Source organism: Etheostoma spectabile, unplaced genomic scaffold (genome assembly GCF_008692095.1).
Source record: "Etheostoma spectabile isolate EspeVRDwgs_2016 unplaced genomic scaffold, UIUC_Espe_1.0 scaffold00008377, whole genome shotgun sequence".
NCBI classification, from domain to species: Eukaryota; Metazoa; Chordata; class Actinopteri; order Perciformes; family Percidae; genus Etheostoma; species Etheostoma spectabile.
Genome location: NW_022603588.1, coordinates 8,501 through 31,173, shown reverse-complemented (window position 1 = coordinate 31,173; position 22,673 = coordinate 8,501). Strand labels below are relative to the sequence as shown.

The following is a 22,673-nucleotide window of genomic DNA, read 5'->3' as shown; positions in this document are numbered from 1 at the left end:
TCTAGGATCTCATTTCATGATGGAACTCAGAAACTAAAACTAAAATCAGAGAAGTTCTGCAGGACTGTACATTGAAGTTTGGCCTGGAAATTAGATTAAAAAATCAGCCTAAACAATTTAAACTATAGGAATTAAACAGCTGCACGCTCCAAGGACCGAGGCTGTTCTATGTCGTAAACATTGTAAAGCTGTTGAGGCAAATTTGTGATTTATATATAGATAAAATTGACTTGATTCCAATAATCTCAGAAGGAGGAAAAGAGCCTCCGAGCTCTTCTTAATCTTATTTTACTAAATACCGGACACAAGCTGGAGTGACAGTAAAGACCTAACATAAATTTGTGCTGCACTGCCTATTAAATGAGTTGTTTCCAAATGTAAAGAAAAGCTGCAAAAATCCCTCCACATCCCCTTCTTTGGGTTTCCTTACGTCCCGTTTGTATGATTGAAATCAGGTCTTTTACACGTACTACGGTACAATTTCTGATCCGTGAGTTTATTGGCAGAGGGCCCGAAACCCGTCGTCCTCACTGCGTTATCTCCATCAATAAATGAAGGTGCTGGTAATGCAATCTTTGCAAAAAAAAAAGATTGTGAGTCTTCTCTCCACCTCTTGTTCGGGGCCCGGGGCTGTTTTCTCTCCCACTTCACATCTCTGAGAGAATAAGGAATTCCAGTGGCAAAAGCAATCACAAACTCCAGATCAAACGTATCCTCGGCTGAATTCCCTGACAGACTAAAATCATTTGTTCCTCTTGCTAATGCTCAGCTCTGCGTCCCAGGAACCCCCCCCCCCCCACACACACACACACACCCCCGCTGCTGGGTTTTATGTGGTTTCAGCAGCTGTGTCCTCTGGGCCGCTCTGTCAGAGCTAATATTGAAGTACACTGCAGCAGCAGCAGAGTCTAGCCTCCTCCCCCCCCCCCCCCCCCCGTTAGCGTCCTTTTTCATCAGCTTGCGCGTGAGGATTTACATTGTGTCAAGCCGGCGAGGTAAGGAGAGGTCAGGGGAAGTTATTTCAAAGAGGTCGTGCAACGTCTTCGTTGAGAACGCGTGACGCCTCAGTCTGACATCCAACAAGAGAGGTTTGAGGAAAGTGCGTTGTCGGGAACAGGGTGCAGCAACGTGGCTTCAAAGACTTAAGTTTTGTTGCTGAATTATTGAAGAGATCAACACTTCGACTTCTACAGGAGGCAATCGAGGGACGGACCGATGAATAATCATTTTACAACGGGAAGCAAGAGACGACGGCAAGGCGTAGTTTACAACAGAGTTACTTGTCTTGATGTTTTAAGCAGCGCTTCCACACCCTGAGGATTTGAGTTTGTATACATAGAGCTGTTTGATATAACATAATTCATTTAAGTGAAAGACGTTCTCTCCAAGAAAAAAATACATCCATTTGTTTAAATGTCTAAATAAGACATTTATGGAGTTGCAGCTAACGATATTTTTCCTAATTGATTCATCTGGCGATTCCAATGCTGTTTCAATATTTCTAGAGCTCAAGTGAAATCATTAGATCTCTTTGTCTAAAGCCTAAATATATTCAGTTTATTGTAATGTTTAAGTAGAAAAAGCAGCAAATCCTCGCAATTTAGAAGCTGGAACTATCAAATGTGTGTATTTCTGCTTGATAAATCGTTGACAACAGTCAATGCTGACTTTACTTTACCATGACGAAGATCGTTCCCCAAACTTAACCCCGTAGTTCTTCTTTAAAACATGATGACAGCGGAGTTTTGCAACCCAAACCAAGTGGTTTAGTTGTCTCCAGCTAACCGAACCTCAACCAAAGGCTATTTTGAGTGATTATTACAGGAAACTCAACATATTTTATCAGATCTTATACTGGACAAACTCCCAAAACATCTGTCCAAAGAACAACACCAACCGTATTTGTTTAAAAAAATCAATGTCAATATTGTATTTCTTACAAATGTACAAATGATATTTACATTTAACCAGCTCAACGAACTGGTTACGACAATGTACAACAGGACAAAAAGCTTGATTCTCGCTGCGAGAGCACAACCGATTTATGCGTGGATTCATAATAATTCAGTCACAAATCAAGACGCTGACCTGAAATGCTGTAATGGAGAAAAGAAACTTGAGCTCGTCGAGCTGAAACGAGCATACATAGGTCAACTCGAGTAATTTACAGTGTTAAACACGTTGTTGGTGACGGTACGTTCCAAATATGCAGGTATCGGATAATTACCTGGTTGCATTTTTACACATTTTAAATGTAATCATGTGCAGAAGATGCATATGTTTTGGCTGAGCCAGGCACTTAGTAAACTGATCTTACTGCAGACCTGTACAACAACTGAAAGATTTCTGTTGTTTACATCATATTTACCACCTATGGCCACAAAAAAAAACAGAGATATGGCTTTTCAAAAAGATAGAAAATCCCCATTTTTTAAATAACCAATTGAGACTGTACAAGAAGACAAGCGTCGCACACACACTGCAGAGGCTTTTTGGCACACAATTACATCAATTTTTAAAGTTTTGAATGTCTATCGTGCATCAGGAGTTCAGAAGTTCAGCCGAGGGGAAACCGTTTGTCACGACATGGAGTTGAGGAACTTGCTTTCTTCTGCCAGAGCGGTCAGCAACGAGCTCATGTCCCCGACGGCCATGTTGCCCGTCCCCGCCGGCACCGAGGGCAACGTCACAGAGTTCCTCGGCGTTGTCAGGCGAGAGGAGCTCTGGGACAAGCTCTGGAGCAGACCTGGACTCAGGGTTCCCGACATGAGGCTGGAGTGATCCCCGTCGTCCAGCATGCTGTCAAAGTCTATCTGCGCCTGCTCCAGTGCTGCATTACAGTTCACAGTCCCGGGTGCTTGTGTGTCGCCCGGACTGGGAGACACTGCATTGTTTTCAGAAGGAGCTACATTCACTGCAGGAGAAACACAAAACACTTGAATCTGCCCTGTGTAGTACAAGGCATTGTCATCAGAGTTGTTGCCGCAGTGAAGTCCTAAAACTCCACCAGTGGGTAACGTGAAAGAAGCAACGTCCACGTTAGCAATACTTGGGTGCCTTGTTTGGTTTGTCACTTTTGGCCCTGAAATATGCTTGTTTAGAGATTTTGGCTCTGTCGGTGGCATTGGCTGGAAATTGCTCTGATTCACAGTTTGCGAGGAATTCAGGGGATTCATGTGACATTTCCGCTGATCTGACATCATGATTGATTCACCACAGTCCTCGATTTTAACTTGCACAGGCTGAAATCCAGCATCAGCAAAGTGCATGTCAACAGTGTCCATGTGAACTGGCTCCTGTTTGCATGTGGGGATTAGCATGCTCCCATTGACTGCTGTTGTGTTGTTACATGGTAGATAAGTGGAGTTACCGTTCTTATCACAAGGACTTAAGCCTTTGTTGAACCTGCATTGAGAGCTAAGTGCTTCATTGAGATTTGACGACCGCTGTGATCTTTGTTGCTGGAAGCAGTTTGCTCCTGGTTCAGTATTCAGATGTTCGCATCCTTGCTGCATTGTGTTAACAAGGTTTTGGACCATCTGCTGGTTGGAGCTGAGATTGCTGTGAAAAGAGCCAAAGTTCTGGTTTTGTTGGAGGACAGCCAGGTTCCCTCGGACCTGGAGTTTGGAGGACAGCTGGCTGGCATCCATGTGTCCCAAAGAGACTTTGTTCCACTGAGTGAGTAAGTTGGCCTTACTGTCCCTTGGTGAAGATGGACACATCTGACGTTGCTGCCCTGGACTCATGCCGGAAGCGGACAAAACCTGATTCATGTTGGCCGTCCTTCTCTGGTAGTACGACTGCTGCTGGAGATTGGGGTCTCCTTGGGAATCTTGTTGATGTTGTGACACTCTGTTGATTGGGTCACTAAGGTCAGGCAGCATCAGGTCTTCTTCAGGGATGTCACTCGGCATTATCCCCATCGCGACGTTCTCCGAAATGCTGGGTGCTCGCAGGCCGTAAGGGTAGAGGTGGGGACTACCATCCGGTCCTAGGCAACCTTGCTGTGATGAAAGTCGGCTATGTCTTGCAGGAAGCGGGTGGTGCTGGTCTCCACTCAGTGTACCCATGCTGCTGTAGCGCTGCATTTGTGGCTGGCTGGAATAATCTATAGCTACGCGTCTCACGGGGTCACTTGCTCGGCGGGGGATGTTACATGGGACCTCATGGGGCATCAGGCTCCGTGTGTTGTAGATGCTGTACTGTCTGGAAGGCAGGCCTTTGTTGGTGGTGGAGGAGTCCCCGTACTGTGCTGTGTGTGCCTCCAGACCCATTCTGTCCATGTATGGAAGAGGCGTAGGTGGTGCTCCTCCAGTGGCGGCAGCGTATTTCGCCTTGAGGTGGTAGTGCTGCGCTGGGGTCAGGCTGAGAGGGCTGGGTAGGCCCCCTCCATACCCTCCTGCTCCTCCGCTGCCTCCCCCACACTGGCTGGCCTGACTGGAGCGCCGGGACATGTCAGCAGAGATGGGGTCGTAGGAGTCGGCCGAGCTAAGGTTGCTGGGGCGGTTGGCACCAAACTGCGAGGCCTGGCTTGAGCGCCGGCTCGAGTAGCAAGGGGAGATGCCGGAGGAGCGGCGGCTGAGGGTGTAGAGTGAGCTCAGGGTGCTGGAGGTGCTGTCACGGCGCTCTGAAAGGTTTTCCAGCAGACTCGTTTTCCCAGAGCTCAGATCACCAAAGCCGGAACCAGGGAAGGACACCAGACCACCACCCATACTTGGACTCTCCAGGAAGGACCCTGGGAATGAACAGATAAAACTGTTAGACACTTGAATTCTCACCAACTTGGCAGCTCTTTGGAGTCTGAACACCCGATAAATCTGAAATCTTATAAATCGAATCTACAACCAGCAGACAGTCAAATTCAGATTAGTAATAAAGTAGCTGGTGGACAAAGTGGAACATCTAACAGCTTAAAGGATACCTATTACATTACGTTTTCAGGTTCATGCTTGTATTTTGTGTTTCTACAAGATCATGTGGAGCTTTAATGTTTCAAAAAACATTATTTTTGTCATACTGCCCATAGCTGCTACACCTGTATTCACCCTAAGTCTGAAGTACTCTGTTGGGGCACCTGTCTCTTGAAGACCCCCTCCCAAAAACAGCCGATAACCCAAAATAGAAACTCTGTTCGGTGTGACATCATAAGGAGCAGAGAGGAGAAACAACAGGGATTTCTTTTAAATACCTTTACGTCATTATTTAAAGCTTTGGCCACGTTGAACATGAACATCCAACATTGTAACATTATAGACATGACAGGAAATACAGAAAAATAATAGGTTACCTTTAAGATTTAGATATTTTTCACAGCAGTTGCTGCACACCAAACCACAGCTAAAAGCAGAATTACTATTTACTATTCCTTCATACTTATTATTTACTATTTACTCATCATTCCCATTCTCACCATTCACTTATCTGTTGTTCATCATTCTCATTTCCTATTTAAAAACTGTCCATAATGTTCATATTGTGATATAATAACATACTATTTATCCCAGTATCCTTGCACCATGCTCCACATTTAAATAACTTTTATTGAACTCTTCATTGCACTCAAGCCTCTATTTTGTTTCTGTTTAGAATATGTATATATTTTGTATATATTAGAGTATATATTTTGTTTTGGTTGTTTTGTGTGTGTAAGCACAGTGTGAGTGACGATGCTCCAAAGACAAAATCGTCGTATGTGTCCTCATACCTGGCGAATAAAGCTGATTCTGAATCTGATTCTGAATATTGGGAGCTTGTTGTGGAGTTCAGCTTTAATCGGACCATGAAGATCCTCAGTAGGCTACTCACCGCCTGCTGGTATGGGTGGGAGCTTGGTGCCAAGGACCAGGGGCGTTGGGTTGCTGGCCCATTGACACGAGTCCCTCACTGTCTTCAGCTTCTCCTTCTTTAAGTACTCCATGCGCCGGCTGGTGCCAAACTGCTTTCGGAAGTGGAGACCCAGACCCAGCACCGCGACCCCGCCACAGCCCGAGGACTCCACAAAGGGCGGGTCGTCCAAGGTGCTGAGGTCCCCCAGGCTTTCCCCGCTGTGCGCCGCCATTTCTACTCCACTGTCATGGTTGGTGGCACTGCCAAGTGGTGATGGTTCGCTGCTGCATGATGACTGACCACCAGGGCTGGACTGATACATCTAGAAGGAGGGATGGATGGAAAGAGCATGAGGAAAGAAGGAAAGGGTAGACCAAAAAAAGAGCATTGAAGTGAAGCAGACACAGTTTTTCCTCACAGAGCAGAAGTGGAGCGGTGGTTAACATGGCACGAAGAACAGGGAATCATCTTTTATCCTCCCCCAGCTTAATTGTAAATAATGACTGTTTTTTTTTGGGGGGGGGGGGGGGATGGGGTGAAGAGGTGGGGGCGCACCACAGATTACAGACTGTCTCAGTCTGTCTGTGAATTGGAAATGGGCAGGATGAAAGGAGCCAGAGTCCAAGTAATCATCTCAAAACGTGATTATGCTTCTCCCAAAAAACTGAACTCTTTCTGAACATTTAGGGGAGCGTGAAGCGTTGCTCATCACTCCGACTTGTTTCAGTCAGATTTACAGTAAAAACCTTTTGGGGGATTTCCTTTCTTTCATCTATAGTACACAACCTTTTATTTTTTTGTAGTTCTATCATGCCAACAGGTACCACTTATCTTGCACTTATTTTACTCATTTTGATCTCAGAACTCAAAGATGTCACATTTTCTGCAGTAGTTTTATCAATGTTATCCAGGGCTGTAGTACTCGAGTCCGTTCTTGGTCCAGACTTGAGATCGCTTATCTATGGTCTCTGACTCACTATAGTATTTGGACTCTGACTTGTCTCGGCCACTGGTCTTGCCCAATACGGCTTCTGGTCTGGACCGAGTCCAGGTGTCTTTATTATGTTGATGATAATATTGGAGGGAAAGGGAAACCCAAAATGATTGTCTTGATACTGTCATGCATAAGACCTTTATTCTGTCCTGGACTCGGTCTTGACTCAAGCCTTTTTGGACTCGGTCTTGTCTTGGACTTGAACCTTTTTGGACTTGGTCTTGTCTTGGACTTGAACCTTTTTGGACTCTGTCTTGTCTTGGACTCGAACCTTTTTGGACTCGGTCTTGTCTTGGACTCGAACCATTTTGGACTCGGTCTTGACTTGGACTCGACTAGTCCTGGTCTTGGTCTTGACTAAGGTGATCTTGACTACAGCCCTGATATTATCTCACTCAGTTAATTTGTAATTTATGGTTTGAAATGATGTCTTTTCTTAGGTCTATAACGGTTATACATCATATTACAAAATGTATATTGTATATATTCTATATTACATATATATATTCTATATTATATACATGTATCTCCATAAATTGGCCCTGATCAGCCTTGGTTTCATCGCAGACTGTAATGTGTTCACAGTTGAAACACTGTCTTGATCATAGCGTGATAGTTGTCTCTGTTTGCACAGAGCAGCAAAACCAATTCCCAAAGTTTGAATATTAATCGTGGAGGTGCTTTCATCAGGTTTAGGCTCTCTGACAGGTGTTTGATAGGCCTCCACTGTTGGTGTAAGAGGAAAAGGGACGTACACTGTGTCATAGATGGCATGCAACTGATTGTATATTTAATAAAAAACAAACAAATCAATGCAAATGATTAAAAATGATCATGTATTCTTCATAAAGTTATAAAATCCTGGTGCAGCTGATGATAAAATGAAGACGTGAGTTCATTAGAGGACAGTTTGACTCCAAAATATTCCACAGTACATATGATTTTATCCTTTAAATGGGTCAAAATGTAATGCACAAAGAGCTTCAGCGTTACAGGTGTCAGCTTTTACGGGTCAGTATCTTATGCTGAACCCCAGGAAGTGACCTGTGTATTAGTAGTAATTGCAGTTTCTCCCTGGCTTTTGATTGGTCATGATCTCATTTTGGATTAAAACAGTTCATTTTGGATGACGTAAAATTGCAAAAAGATGGCGTTTAGATGGTGAAATATATGAAAAGAAGCCAAAGGTGAGCTCACCTTAGCAAGGTCTGTCCATAAGGAAAGTCAGAAAAGGGAGAGAAATGAAGACAAGCGGCAAGCAGAGCAGAGGTTAGAATAACAGGGCGGGCTGTTACTTGCAGGACCGATGGACTACAACTCAATTTCTCTTTTAGGACTTTTAGAATAAAAGAAAGCTGTTAGTACAAAGAAATGTGAACTTTTTGAGCCTTCTTACCACAGAGTTTTCCGTCTTGATGGATTTGACGTGCAGGTAGTCCTCCACACCTCTGGGGGAGCTGTTGTCTGAAATCTTGTCCTCTTTGTGGTTCCGGTCTATGGTGGTACCGGTCTCGTTCTCGCCGTTCTCCCTGGGCGCCGGTGGTCTCGGCGGGAGGTCGCCGCGCTGCTTCTTGGTGACGTGGGCCTCCGGGCCGTGGACCGTCTTCACGTGCTTCCTGAGAGAACTGGGGTCCGTGTAGCGCTTCGTACAGCCCGGGATCTTACATACGTAGGGTTTCTACAGACACACACACACACACACACACACACACACACACACACACACACACACACACACACACACACACAGATACTGATTTAAGTTTTGCTCATAAATACCAAATGGAGAGTTAACTGCTGGGCTGTAGGACTCGAGTCCGGACTCAAGACCGTTTTTCTACGGTCTCGGACTTGTCTCGGACTCACTAGTATTTGGACTCGGACTTGTCTCGGTCTCGGCCACTGGTCTTGTCCCATACGGCTTCTGGTCTGGACCGAGTCCAGGTGTCTTTATCATGTTGATAATAATATTGGAGGGAAAGTGAAACCCAGAATGATTGTCTTGATACTGTCATACACAAGACCTTTATTCTGTCCTGGACTCGGTCTTAACTTGGAAGTCAAACCTCTTTGGACTCGGTCTTGTCTTGGACTCAAACCTTTATGGACTCTGTTTGTAGTATTATAATTCTTATCTTTTTAGGTGTGACATTGTATGAACCTATCCAGAGACAGCAGATGTAAAATAGCCTTTTTTGGCTAATTCTGGCACATTTTTGGGCTCAAACCTTTTTGGACTCGGTCTTGACTTGTACTCGACTAGTCCTGGTCTTGGACTTGTCTTGGACTGGACTGAGGTGGTCTTGACTAGAGCCCTGGTTAACTGTGTCAATTTATATGTACATTTGTAGCTTTGTGAGCTAAACATCACCGGCTTAAATTAAAAAGGACAAACATGAGAAAATGATCTTTTGGTTTTGAAGGATTTGAATATTTCAGACTTGGTGGTAGCACTGAAAATGATACTGTAGTAGACATGATGATCACTACTTTAAGCAACTGAAGTGTTCATCTTAATTATCTAACTTTCCTACAAACACATATAACTCACATACACATATATCCTACTTTAATGGCTTTAAAACCTCCGTGGTTGGTTGAAATTTTGTGCATCAATGCATTTTTTTAGCCTCATTTTCAGCTCAAATATCTTGTAAATCATTGATTATTCATCATCCATCATCATCATCGAAGGTATTGTTTACGTTAAACTGAATTAGAGTTGCTCTGCGTACAGTAAATGTCTGTAAAAATAAATCTGAGAGTCCTCAGTGAGCGTGTTAACGCCCGTACAGCAGGGCCACTGATGGATAAGCAGCGAGGCAACTGGTTTCATTTGCTATTCGGGATCTGCAGGTGGTCCCACTCCGCGGAGGGGGGGCGAGGAGCATGAGTCCTCCCTAATGCATTGTGGGCTGTCGTGCTCATTATGTCTACACCTCGTTATTTAATCACAAACGTCTGCAGACACACTGAAACAACACACAAATTTAGGCTTCCACACCTGGGACTGGAGACAAAACAGGAGGGGGATTATGTCTGAAACAGTCTGGACACAAAGGGAAATTTGGGCCACAGATGAATGTAAAGTCCTGTCGCTCTGTGCAGTGTTTTTAATTTATGAGTCAACTCGTACAGATTTATGGAGAAGGTCTTACGGAGCTCTACAGGAGAGTCCGAGGGATGTGAGGGTACCTCGTTGGAGTGCGTGCGGTTCTGGTGCTTGGCTCGGTCCGAGGCGTTGGAGAAGGCTTTGTTGCATCCTTCGTGCTCGCAGACGTAGGGTTTCTCTCCCGTGTGCGAGCGCAGGTGGGTTTTGAGGTTTTCCAGACGGGAGTAGGCCTTGGAGCAGCCCTCGAACTGAAGAGAAACCAGGCAGACCTTTTTATCGTAACTAAGCGGCATGTTTAAAATCGTGTAGAAAAGGTATAACCTCAAGTGAGATTACAGGACTTTTGAGAGACAAAATAGCACATGTTGATTAGGGCGATTAGTTTGCACAAAGCAAAATTACAATACAATTTTCTGACAAAATAATCAATTAATCCCGAAAATAATCTGCATTACTTCTTGTTTTGCTTCATGATATATATATATATATATATATGGTTTTAAGATTATTCAGGTTTTAGTCTTTAATTGACGTTTCTAAACTAGCTATTGTAGATATATCTATTGACAATGCTGATCAATTGAATCCTTTCGATGAAGTACTCTTTAACTGTAATGTCCAAATCTGCAGTCGTATGAGCATTTTAATTCTTCAAATTGACATTTGTACAAACCAAACCAGTTGATGAAAGAATTGTTGTGAGATTAATGTATTTATGTCATGTGCAATGAGTAGAAAGAAGGAAGAAGTCTTCTATCGGCCATCCCAGGGGTGTGTATTTATGTGTGTGTGTGTGTGTGTTTTACTTACATAAAAAAACAGCCGTGTGTGTGCAGAAACATGCGGTGTTTAGAGAGTGTGAGCTGCCCCCCCTCCCTCCAGGGGCCCGTGGGGGCACCCAGGCCATCCGTTACCCACCGTGCACTTGTGTGGTTTCTCCCCCGTGTGCCGGCGCATGTGAACCACCAGCATGTACTGGGCTTTGAAGGGCTTCTGCTCCCGCGAACAGTCCTCCCAGCGGCACACGAACTCCTTCTTCTCTCCGTGGATGTGGTCATTATTGATGTGCTGTGGGACACACACACACACACACACACACACACACACACACACACACACACACACACACACACACAGAGACAGACAGAAGTGAGAGGTTTTCTGGAGAGACTTGTCCACTAAGAGGCTCTCATGCTGTTCTCGGCGAGGTTTTTCAGTAGAGATCCATCTTCTCAGCATAGATCTCAAAGGGAGGCTGCAGCAGAGGAAACGGTCCCAGTCTCTCTAATTAGGGCGAGTATATAAGTAGAGTATATTCTATATATCAGACCCCATGAAAGCAGCTTCCAGAGTGAAACACACACGTTCTCCCATAACGTAAAAATCTCAGATTTGTCCGTAACGTCGGTTATGTTTTCTTTAATAAAAGTGACAAAATCTGCCAGTGCAGTACAAACATTTGTAAAGTCAGGCTGTTTAATTATAGTTATAATAATAATAATAATTCTCTCTTTCTTGTTTCCCGAACTTATATAATATCCTAAGGTTTTAGGACTCAGTTACAGACAAAGATATGATTTTTCTTGAAGTAAATTCAGGTTTCTTTTGATCAATCTTTCTTTTTGAGACTGGAAGTCAAAAATCACACCAACACCATCTCTCCTTTTCTTAGTGAAAAACAGCCGGTTGCAGATACAATCCGAGCACTAACAATATTTCTAATTGTTGATTAATGTGTGGATTATTTTCTGGATTAATAGATGAGTTGTTTGGTCTAAAATGTCAGAAGTATGTTGATCAGTGTTTCCCAAAAAGCCCGAGATGACGTCTTCAAATGTCTCGTTTTGTCCACAACTCAAAAGATATTCAGTTCACTGTCAGAGAGGAGAGAAGAAACTAGAAGATATTCATATTCAAGAAGCTAGAATAAAAGAATTGTCACTTTTTTTCTATTAAAAAAAAAAAAAGACAAACTGATTAAGCAATAATCAAAATAGCTGGCGATCTTTGCAGCTCTATCGTCCTCTACTCTTCATTCTGCATCACGTTGCAGTGTGCTGTTCTTCCAGATAAATCCGTCTTTCGATGGAAAAATGATTCCTCACATGTTTATCCTAAATCTGCAGAAAAGCCTAGTGGAGCTCAGCCAATCAGAGGAAATGGAGTGATAGAGTTGATGTGAAATGTGGCCTTGACTTAGAGAAAACACTATCACTGTAACGTCACTGCTGGCAGTTATCTGGACCACAGTCTCCTTGGTTTACAGGACTCACTTCAAAGCTTTAGCAGGATTTGGACAATGCAACGCTGATGTTTAAAGGTGCCACACATAGCAGCTCTAAGAGTTAAGTTCTCACAGAGGTATCAGCGAGGTCCCTCACCCTCCCTAACCCCCCCCACCCCGATCCTTCTTGTCTCTCTTTGCTTCACTGGAAGTGGGGAATGCTCCAGACCCTTTTAACCAAGACCCTGCTCGTTGTGATGGAGAGAAAAATCCGACTCAGCCTCAAACATATGGCTTGAAATGTGCATCTACAAGAAGTACATGTAAGTGGAGCATCAGTTTTCCAGGGATCAGGTGTCTGCTGCGAGTGCAGTCTGGACATTTTGGAAGTGTGGTTTTAGGACGTGATCTTTACTCGCGGTCCACTTACTAGAAAACGTTATGGATCTCAACTTAAGGTTATCCTTGCATTGGCAAAGTGAGCAATTCATTGGTGCTTGATTTATGGTCTTGAAGTTCCTGAATTAAGAATTAAGAGAGGCTGTCTGACAAAGAATATGCAGAAAGAAAGGATCAGAGAGCTGTGGTGCAGGGAATAATTTAAGAAGCAACATATAACTTATATACTTTGCTCATTTTAATGTACAATTTCTGTAAGATATGTGCACTCTGAGCTGTATCATGTAGGAAAAGCTAAATACCGTATATACCGTAATAACCGTGCAACAGGACCTTTAGAGAGTCTTTGACAAGCTTCATGTCATCAGACACCTGAATAATGTCGCTATTGCATGCTGATAAACTCCAAAACTGACGAGCGGTTTGTGTCTCTTCTAGTGTCTGGTTTCATCTGGTAGTGTGAGTTTGAATTTGTGTGTTTTAAGCAGACGTAGACACACAGACGCTTACGTGGACTAGCTGGTCCTGGGTGTCGTACTCCTTGCTGCAGCCCTCCCAGTGGCAGTTGGTTTCGTAGACGGCCTCGGGCTCCTGCTTACAGTCGTCCCGATCCACGTCCTCCTTCAGGTCCAGAAAGCTGCCGTGATGGTTCTGTGGAGAACCCAAACATTTCCTAAATATTACAAAAAGGGAATTGCATACACTTTTCTGCTTCTAAAGGCGTGTTTGCACCAGGCACATGTGGAACAGTTTACAGAAAATTACAGATTGAAGTCCATCACGCTGACCTGAAGTTAAAGAGGTTGGATGAGGTTTGTTTTGACAACGTCCACCACAAACACACACACACACACACACACACACGTGATGTGTGTTTACAGCTCCCGGTTCCCTTGTAATTAGGCAGCGTGAGTGTGTGTGTGTGTGTGTCTGTTTCAGAGCAAACAAGACCATCACAGGTCTCAAAGTCCCTCTGCAGGTCAGGACACTTCTTTAACCCTTGTGTTGTCCTCCCGGCAAAAGAAATTGACAAATTTTTCAACATTTTGTCCCCTATAGGCTTCCGGCACACACGTTTTTATTTTTTCTTAAGTTATGTTTTTTCAATATTTCTGATGTTTTTTTTCACACTACTACCAACTGATACAACAAGTTTTACACTTATCTTGGAATTCAGGGTCAATAAACCTACATTTTTGAGTTTAAAAAGCAGAAATATGCTTTGCAACTGAATAAAAACACCCAGAATCCAATAAAAGTAGCGTACAGATCCCTCATTTTACTAGAGAAGAGGGTTACATGGAACCATCCATGTTCATTTCTGGCAATTTGGTTAGAAGAAAACCATATTTCCACCATAAATAATTTTTGAAAGTGGGTCAAATTGGACCCAAAGACAACAGAAGGGTTAACAGGGGGCAACAGCTTTACTTAAACTACATATCTGCCTAAAATAAGTATTAGCTCCATCGCTGCAAAACCTCAGAGGTGAATATAACTCAACCTGATCGTAGTCGAATCCTAACCCTCAAAAAGTTGCAAAATGTTTCCCCAAGTTTCCAAAATGTCCCTCACAACTTCAAAAAAAAGCTTTTTGCTTTCACAAAAAATGTCTTCACATTTAAAAATGTGCTTATCTTCCCACATTTTAGGGGAAACTTTCAAAAATATTCTGGCTTTCTCTGGACAATGTCCTCAGTTTGCCAAAAAGTCTACATTCATGTTATCTCACCAGTCCCAAAAAAGGTCCTTAACCTCTAAAAAATTCTCATACCCTCAAGTTTTGCAACTTTCTAAACATGTCCTCACTTTTTAAAAACATGCTCACTTCCTAAAAATGTGTTTTTCTTCTAAGAAATTCCTTATTTTTCCATAAAGTCCATTTTAAAGACATGAAAAATCCTCACGCTCAGTGTCTCAAATTCAACTGTACAAGAGCACACATGCAGAAACCGACACACAGCTAGTCCCACCCGGCTTCCTGTACGCCTCCACACACACACACACACACACACACACACACACACACACACACACACGCACGCACGCACGCACACACACACACACACACACACACACACAACGTGCTGACTGTAGCATGTTTGTCTCTGCCCCACGCACACTGTCTTCATCAATTGTGGTGGCCCCAAGACGACTGCGTGCACCGCCGTCCCCATGCATCAAGCCCAAAACCTGCCTCGCTATCGGGGGGGAGGGGGGGGGGGGGTGCAAATTTGTCAAAAGAACGAAAGAGGAAAAAAGCTCCTCCGATGACAATAAAAGCCGGGGCCAATATTTCATGGAAACGAAGTGCTCTGGCACAGTTTACAGCGAGCAGGGAGCGGCAGAGAGGAGCGGAGCAGAGCTCTGATCATGGGGAGTTTTTCTTTATCCCAGATGTCTTTTTTACAAGAGGGTCAGGGGAGGGGGGGCCCCCAGGGGCCACGAGTCACGCCGTGGATCAGGATGCAGGGAAGGAGGCAGGAGAAGAGGCAAACGGGAGAGGGTCACTTTTTTAAATGTAACCTCAGGTCTTTAAAATGTCCTCATTATGCAAAAGTGTCCGACTGTAGAAAGGTAACTGAATCACCAAAATATCCAAACTGTCCTCTGTTCTCTAGAATATGGTTTGGTCTTTCCAAAAAAAATTTAAGAAATGTCCAATTATCACCCAATACACAACCGGACTTTCAGGAAAAAGACCTGACTTCACAAAACATTTTTGAATTATCAAAATAAATCTTAAAACTGTACTTTCTTTGAACAATGTTTTGACTTTCCAACTGCTTTCAAAAAGCCAGATTTTCCAAAAAAAGTCCCCTTTTCCCAAATAATGTCCCAGCTTTCCAAATCACCTGACTTTCCAAAGACTGTCCTCACTCACCAAAGTGTGTTGACTCTCCTAAAACATCTAGACAATGTTTTTGTCTTTCCGAAATGTCTTGAAATTTCAAGAAATGTCCAATCATCACACAACTTTCCAAAGACTGTCCTCACTTTTCCAAAGAAAATCCAGACTTTCACGAAAAAAAGTCCTGACTTTACAAAACATTTTGAATCATAAAAATAGATATTAAAACTGTACTTTCTTTGAACAATGTTTGACTTTCCAACTGCTTTCAAATAGCCCGATTTTCCGAAAATTGTCTTGATATTTCAAGTAATGTCCGCACAACTCTCAAAAAAGTCCCCTTTTCCCAAATAATGTCCCAGCTTTCCAAATCACCTGACTTTCCAAAGACTGTCCTCACACACCAAAGTGTGTTGACTCTCCTAAAACATCTAGACAATGGTTTTGACTTTCCAAAATTGTCTTGATATTTCAAGTAATGTCCACACAACCTTCCAAAAGTCCCCTTTTCCCAAATAATACCCCAATTTCCCAAAACCCCCTGACTTTCCAAAGAAAATCTGACTTTCACAAAAAAGTCCTGACTGATTTTGAATTATCAAAATAAATATCAAAACTGTACTTTCTTTGAACAATGTTTGACTTTCCAACTGCTTTCAAATAGCCCGATTTTCCAAAATTGTCTTGATATTTCAAGTAATGTCCACACAACTCTCCAAAAAAGTCCCCTTTTCCCAAATAATGTCCCAGCTTTCCAAATCACCTGACTTTCCAAAGTCTGTCCTCACATTTCCAAAGTGTGTTGACTCTCCTAAAACATCTAGACAATGTTTTTGTCTTTCCGAAAATGTCTTGATATTTCAAGTAATGTCCACACAACCTTCCAAAAGTCCCCTTTTCCCAAATAATACCCCAATTTCCCAAAACCCCCTGACTTTCCAAAGAAAATCTGACTTTCACAAAAAAGTCCTGACTGATTTTGAATTATCAAAATAAATATCAAAACTGTACTTTCTTTGAACAATGTTTGACTTTCCAACTGCTTTCAAATAGCCCGATTTTCCAAAATTGTCTTGATATTTCAAGTAATGTCCACACAACTCTCCAAAAAAGTCCCCTTTTCCCAAATAATGTCCCAGCTTTCCAAATCACCTGACTTTCCAAAGTCTGTCCTCACATTTCCAAAGTGTGTTGACTCTCCTAAAACATCTAGACAATGTTTTTGTCTTCCGAAAATGTCTTGATATTTCAAGTAATGTCCACACAACCTTCCAAAAGTCCCCTTTTCCCAAATAATACCCCAATTTCCCAAAACCCCCTGACTTTCCAAAGAAAATCTGACTTTCACAAAAAAGTCCTGACTGATTTTGAATCATCAAAATAAATATCAAAACTGTACTTTCTTTGAACAATGTTTGACTTTCCAACTGCTTTCAAATAGCCCGATTTTCCGAAAATGTCTTGATATTTCAAGTAATGTCCACACAACTCTCAAAAAAGTCCCCTTTTCCCAAATAATGTCCCAGCTTTCCAAATCACCTGACTTTCCAAAGACTGTCCTCACTCACCAAAGTGTGTTGACTCTCCTAAAACATCTAGACAATGGTTTTGACTTTCCAAAATTGTCTTGATATTTCAAGTAATGTCCACACAACCTTCCAAAAAAAGTCCCCTTTTCCCAAATAATTTCCCAACTTTTTAAAGACTGTCCTCACTTTTCCAAAGTGTGACTCCCCTAAAATGCTGCTGACTTGAGAAACATGTCCAGAAAGTCCTCACTGATCTTGCGAGGTGTCTTCACGTTTTAATACGTCCTCTTTCCAAATAAAGTCCTCATTTTTCACCAAAGTCCCCACTTTGTAAAATGTCTTTTTTTTCTTTATCAGCCAAAGGAAATTGCGACTACTCTTCATTTCAAATATGATAAATTCTTTCATTGTTTAAAGAAAAATAACCGTTTAACATCTGAAATTTAGTGCTACGCTTCCTTAAAAAAGTGACAGGTGTTTGGTAGATGTCTTACAGCATTGCTCAGGTTTTTTAAAGGATAAAATTGTTAAATTTGTAAAATTTAGTTCTACTTCCTGTGTCTTCCCACTTCTGTGATTACCTGATGTTTTCCACCTTGCTCCTTGCCCTCTTGTCACCTGCCTCTCGTTACCTCATTACCTTGTTACCTTGTTACCTCATTACCTTGTTACCTCGTTACCTCATTACCTCGTGTATTTAATGTCTGTGTTTTCCTTGTGCCTTGTCAGATCCTTTTTGTCTTGTCGCTGTGCCCTGTCTTCCTGCGTGTATCTCCTTCCGATTTCTTCCCTTCAAATGTCCCTCCCCGTGAGTTGCATTCCCCGTGCGTTGCATTCCCCGAGAGTTGCACTCCCCGAGCGTTGCCTTCCCCGAGAGTGGCACTCCCCGAGCGTTACCTTCCCCGAGCGTTGCCTTCCCCGAGAGTGGCACTCCCCGAGCGTTACCTTCCCCGAGAGTGGCACTCCCCGTGAGTGGCACTCCCCGTGCGTTGCATTCCCCGTGCGTTGCATTCCCCGTGCATTGCATTCCCCGAGAGTTGCACTCCCCGAGAGTTGCACTCCCCGAGAGTTGCACTCCCCGTGAGTTGCACTCCCCGAGAGTTACACTCCCCGAGAGTTGCATTCCCCGAGAGTTGCAATCTCCGAGAGTTGCACTCCCCGAGCGTTGCCTTCCCCGTGAGTTGCACTCCCCGAGAGTTGCATTCCCCGTGAGTTGCACTCCCCGAGCGTTGCCTTCCCCGTGAGTTGCACTCCCCGTGAGTTGCCTTCCCCATGAGTTGCATTCCCCGTGCGTTGCATTCCTGAAAGTTGCACTCCCCGAGCGTTGCATTCCCCGAGAGTGGCACTCCCCGAACGTTGCCTTCCCCGAGAGTGGCACTCCCCGTGAGTTGCACACCCCGTGAGTTGCACTCCCCGAGAGTTGCACACCCCGAGCGTTGCCTTCCCCGAGAGTTGCACTCCCCGAGAGTTGCACTCCTCCGTCTCCCGTCACAAACATGATACATGTTACAGTTACGGTGAAGGTGTAGCGCAGTTAAAGGTCCAATCTGTCCTGCTGCACTAATGACGCTGCAAAAACTGTTGTTACCAAATGCATGAGAGTATAAAAAATAAATGCAGATTCATTTGAATCTGTGGTGTAGGTTGGGTTATTTATTTTCATACCGGTGAGCAAGGAGTCATGGGCCTCAATCCCTCCGCTTCGGTCTTGACCTTTGACCTTTTGGTGATCATGGGGTCGACCGTGCTGCTGACGGCCGAGTCGCCGCCGTGGTTCTGGGGACAGGAAGAGAAGATTCAGTATCCAAAATCCTAAACCCTCGTGTCGTCTTCCCGTCGAAATGTGAAAATCGACACTTTTGTTTACGCTTTTTAATTTTTTCTTACGTTTTTGGCAATTTTTTACAACACTTTTGATGCTTTTTTTTCAATGTTTGGCACTGGTTTTACAGTTATTATGTATAATTTCAATTTAACCCGTTTCTAATACAAATCCACTATATATATATATATGTGTATATATGTGTATATTTGTGTCTTTTTCATAAATATTTTTATTGTTTTAGAGAAGGTACAGTGCAACATGACAATGTCCATTGTAACAAGACACTTTTCTGCTAACCCCGTCCCAACCACAACAAACCCTTATGTTGAGAAAAAAATTAATATATGTATGTATAAATAAAATAAATACAAAGTAAACAAATATACAATTTAAAATATTAGACAAAAAAAACCCTTTCTCTTGTTACTCCTGGTAACGTCTAATGTCCTTTTGCTCCACCGTCCCTATGTCCCCAGCAGTAAGTCCTTCAAAATAAAGGTTCCCAAGTTTTGTAAAATGTTCTGGATGTTCCTCTGACGGAGAACTAGATTTTCTTTTTCTCTAATGTTAGAAACATCATAATGTCAGAAAGCCACGTGGAGGCTTGTGGTGATGTAGCTGATTTCCAGTCTCCACTAGTGTATCTCTGCATCTTAACATGAGAAGAGACATGATTTGAGTGCAAGATGATCTTTAAACATCTAAAATGGCGTTGTACCTTTGACGGCAGGTCGCTGTTGCGGGCGGAGGCGGCCAGGGAGGAGAGGCCGAGGCCCGGCAGGCGGGTGGAGTAGGAGGGCGGAGGCTGGATGAGAGGTGGAGTGTGTCCGAAGGCGCTGAGCCCCCCCCGCTGCTGCGAGAGGAGCTGGTGGTAGGCCATGGGGTTGATGGGATGGGGGAACGGGAAGGAGGGGCTGCAGAGGGCCAAGAACAGGTTCAGATTGATGTTGATCCTGCATGTTTCACTGGGGTTAGGGGAGGAAGCAACACAAGGAGGTAGATGGATGGATGGATGGATGGATGGATGTGTAGATGGATAGATAGTTATGTAGATGGCTGGATGGATGTGTAGATGGATAGATAGTTATGTAGATGGATGAATGGATGTGTAGATGGATGGATGGATGTGTAGAGGGATAGATAGTTATGTAGATGGCTGGATGGATGTGTAGATGGATAGATAGTTATGTAGATGGCTGGATGGATGTGTAGATGGATAGATAGTTATGTAGATGGATGAATGGATGTGTAGATGGATAGATAGTTATGTAGATGGATGAATGGATGTGTAGATGGATAGATAGTTATGTAGATGGCTGGATGGATGTGTAGATGGATAGATAGTTATGTAGATGGATGAATGGATGTGTAGATGGATGGATGGATGTGTAGAGGGATAGATAGTTATGTAGATGGATAGATATGTAGATGGATAGATAGTTATGTAAATGGATGGATAGTTATGTAGATGAATGGATGTGTAGATGGATGGATACGTAGATGGATGGATGGATATGTGGATGGATGGATGGATGTGAGAATAGATGGATGGATGGATGGATGGATATGTGGATAGATGGATGGATGTGTTGATGGATAGATAGTTATGTAGATGGATAGATGGATATGTGGATGGATAGATGGATATGTGGATGGATGGATGGATGTGTAGATGAATAGATGGATATGTAGATGAATAGATGGATATGTAGATGAATAGATGGATATGTAGATGAATAGATGGATATGTAGATGGATGGAAATATAGATGGATGGATGGATGGATGGATGGATAGATAGTTATGTAGATAGATAGATAGATAGATAGATAGATAGATAGATAGATAGATACGATTGTAGACTGTGTGTAATGATGAAAGTGCAAAGGTGAACAGTGCAGGGATTGAACAGTGCAGTAGATCATGATAAAATATTAACCATGACTATAAAATATGAAGATAATAACCTATGAACTGACTGACTGAATAAGAATAAGAACACTTAGAGAAAGTAGAGAAAGAACAAAGCGTCAGGAAGCAAATGGAGGTATAAATATTTCATCTGAAATCAGTCTTTTAAAGAAGAATATGAGACAAAATGACACCTAAAGTCAGAGGATGTGTGGGAAAACACCAACGAGCGCTGTGATTGGGTCCCGTCGTCTCTCCAGGTGAGTTACCTGAGTCCGCCGACCGACAGGTGTCCGTAGGAGCTGCTGGCGGCCGAGCTGGAGCGCGAGTTGTTGATGTAGGCCACCAGCGAGTTGGGCGAGGTGCGGATCATGGTCTGGAGGTCGATGCTGGCGTCCGACAGCGGCGAGATGGACAGGGCCCTCTTCCTGCTCAGCCTGGGCGTCAGTCTGGGGCTGGAGAACCGGGACACTGTGGACACACAGGTGAGCAATGTAGGAGACACACCTTATTGGGCTGAAATGTTGGTCATTTTCAAAACCTACTGCACAAAGGTCTCCAAAGATACCTGGTGTTACAGTTGCCTGAGCCCACTGATTGAATCAATCCCTCTTTTGGTGAATCCATAAGTAGGTTTCACCTGTTTAGACTTAACCTGCCAACACATTTTCATTGTGATGCACCCGTGCTGCATAATGGTGAGCACAGGTGACAAAAGTCAAATACAATGAAAGCACGGGTGTGACCACTTGAACACAACAACTCAAAATGGATCCCACTTGTGGCTAATGATGTGAGGGAACATCTACAGGAAGCCAGTTCAGAGACCACTGGTTTGTGAGGCCCTACAGTGGATAGAAATCTGAGAAGAAGAGTTTGTGTGAGAGGAGGTCGAGGTGGTCGAGGAGGTCGAGGTGGTCGAGGAGGTCGAGAAGGTCGAGGAGGTCGAGGAGGTTGAGGAGGTGGAGGAGGTTGAGGAGGTTGAGGTGGTCGAGAAGGTTGAGGTGGTTGAGGAGGTCGAGAAGGTCGAGGAAGTCGAGAAGGTTGAGGAGGTCGAGGAGGTGGAGGTGGTTGAGGAGGTCGAGGATGTCGAGAAGGTTGAGAATGTCGAGGTGGTTGAGGAGGTCGGGGATGTTGACTAGGTTGAGGTGGTCAAGTAAGTCCAGGTGGTTGAGGAGGTGGAGGAGGTGGAGGAGGTGGAGGTGGTTGAGGAGGTCGGGGATGTCGACTAGGTTGAGGTGGTCGAGAAGGTTGAGGTGGTTGAGGAGGTCGAGAAGGTCGAGGAAGTCGAGAAGGTTGAGGAGGTTGAGGAGGTCGAGGTGGTCGAGGTGGTCGAGGAGGTTGAGGAGGTGGAGGAGGTTGAGGAGGTTGAGGTGGTCGAGAAGGTTGAGGTGGTTGAGGAGGTCGAGAAGGTCGAGGAGGTCGAGGAGGTGGAGGTGGTTGAGGAGGTCGAGGATGTCGAGAAGGTTGAGGTGGTCAAGTAAGTCCAGGTGGTCCAGGTGGTTGAGGAGGTCGAGGAGGTGGAGGTGGTTGAGGAGGTCGGGGATGTCGACTAGGTTGAGGTGGTCAAGTAAGTCCAGGTGGTCCAGGTGGTTGAGGAGGTCCAGGAGGTCCAGGAGGTCCAGGTGGTTGAGGAGGTCCAGGTGGTTGAGGTGGTCCATGTGGTCGAGGAGGTCGAGGAGGTCCAGGTGGTCGAGGAGGTCAGTGAAGACAAAGAACAGTAATATCTGATGAAATCAGAGCTGCTGTGATTGACCTTGTTCTTGTCCATGGTACGAGCGTGAGGGAGGCGGGACAGGGGGTCCAACTAAACACCAGTAGATTCCCTGAGTCCACCATCATCCAAAGAGTCAGAGAAGAGAACAGAGTCCTGGCTGAGCGATGCACTTAATGTATACTTTTGTACTTTATTTGTACGAACTGTACACAAGTGGCAAATGCATCAGATTTCTGTTTTGTCTTTTGGTACTACTGCTAAATGCATCGTTTTTTGGGGGTTTTGA

At 43.9% G+C, this 22,673-nt stretch overlaps 1 protein-coding gene and 1 pseudogene across 1 annotated transcript; both read right to left on the bottom strand.

The window, feature by feature from the left end:
• Positions 1 to 2,092: 2,092 nt before the first annotated feature.
• On the bottom strand, positions 2,093 to 21,343 carry LOC116678848 (zinc finger protein GLI2). Its single transcript, XM_032508580.1, has 10 exons — positions 21,334 to 21,343; positions 20,940 to 21,177; positions 19,479 to 19,674; positions 18,601 to 18,711; positions 13,066 to 13,206; positions 10,851 to 11,000; positions 10,016 to 10,180; positions 8,217 to 8,498; positions 5,806 to 6,148; positions 2,093 to 4,735 (listed from the first exon to the last, which is right to left on the bottom strand). The coding sequence occupies exons 1-10, from the start codon at positions 21,341 to 21,343 to the stop codon at positions 2,580 to 2,582; spliced, it is 3,792 nt and encodes a 1,263-aa protein (XP_032364471.1). The 3' UTR covers positions 2,093 to 2,579.
• On the bottom strand, positions 21,334 to 22,441 carry LOC116678847 (cell wall protein DAN4-like; annotated as a pseudogene).
• Positions 22,442 to 22,673: the final 232 nt, after the last annotated feature.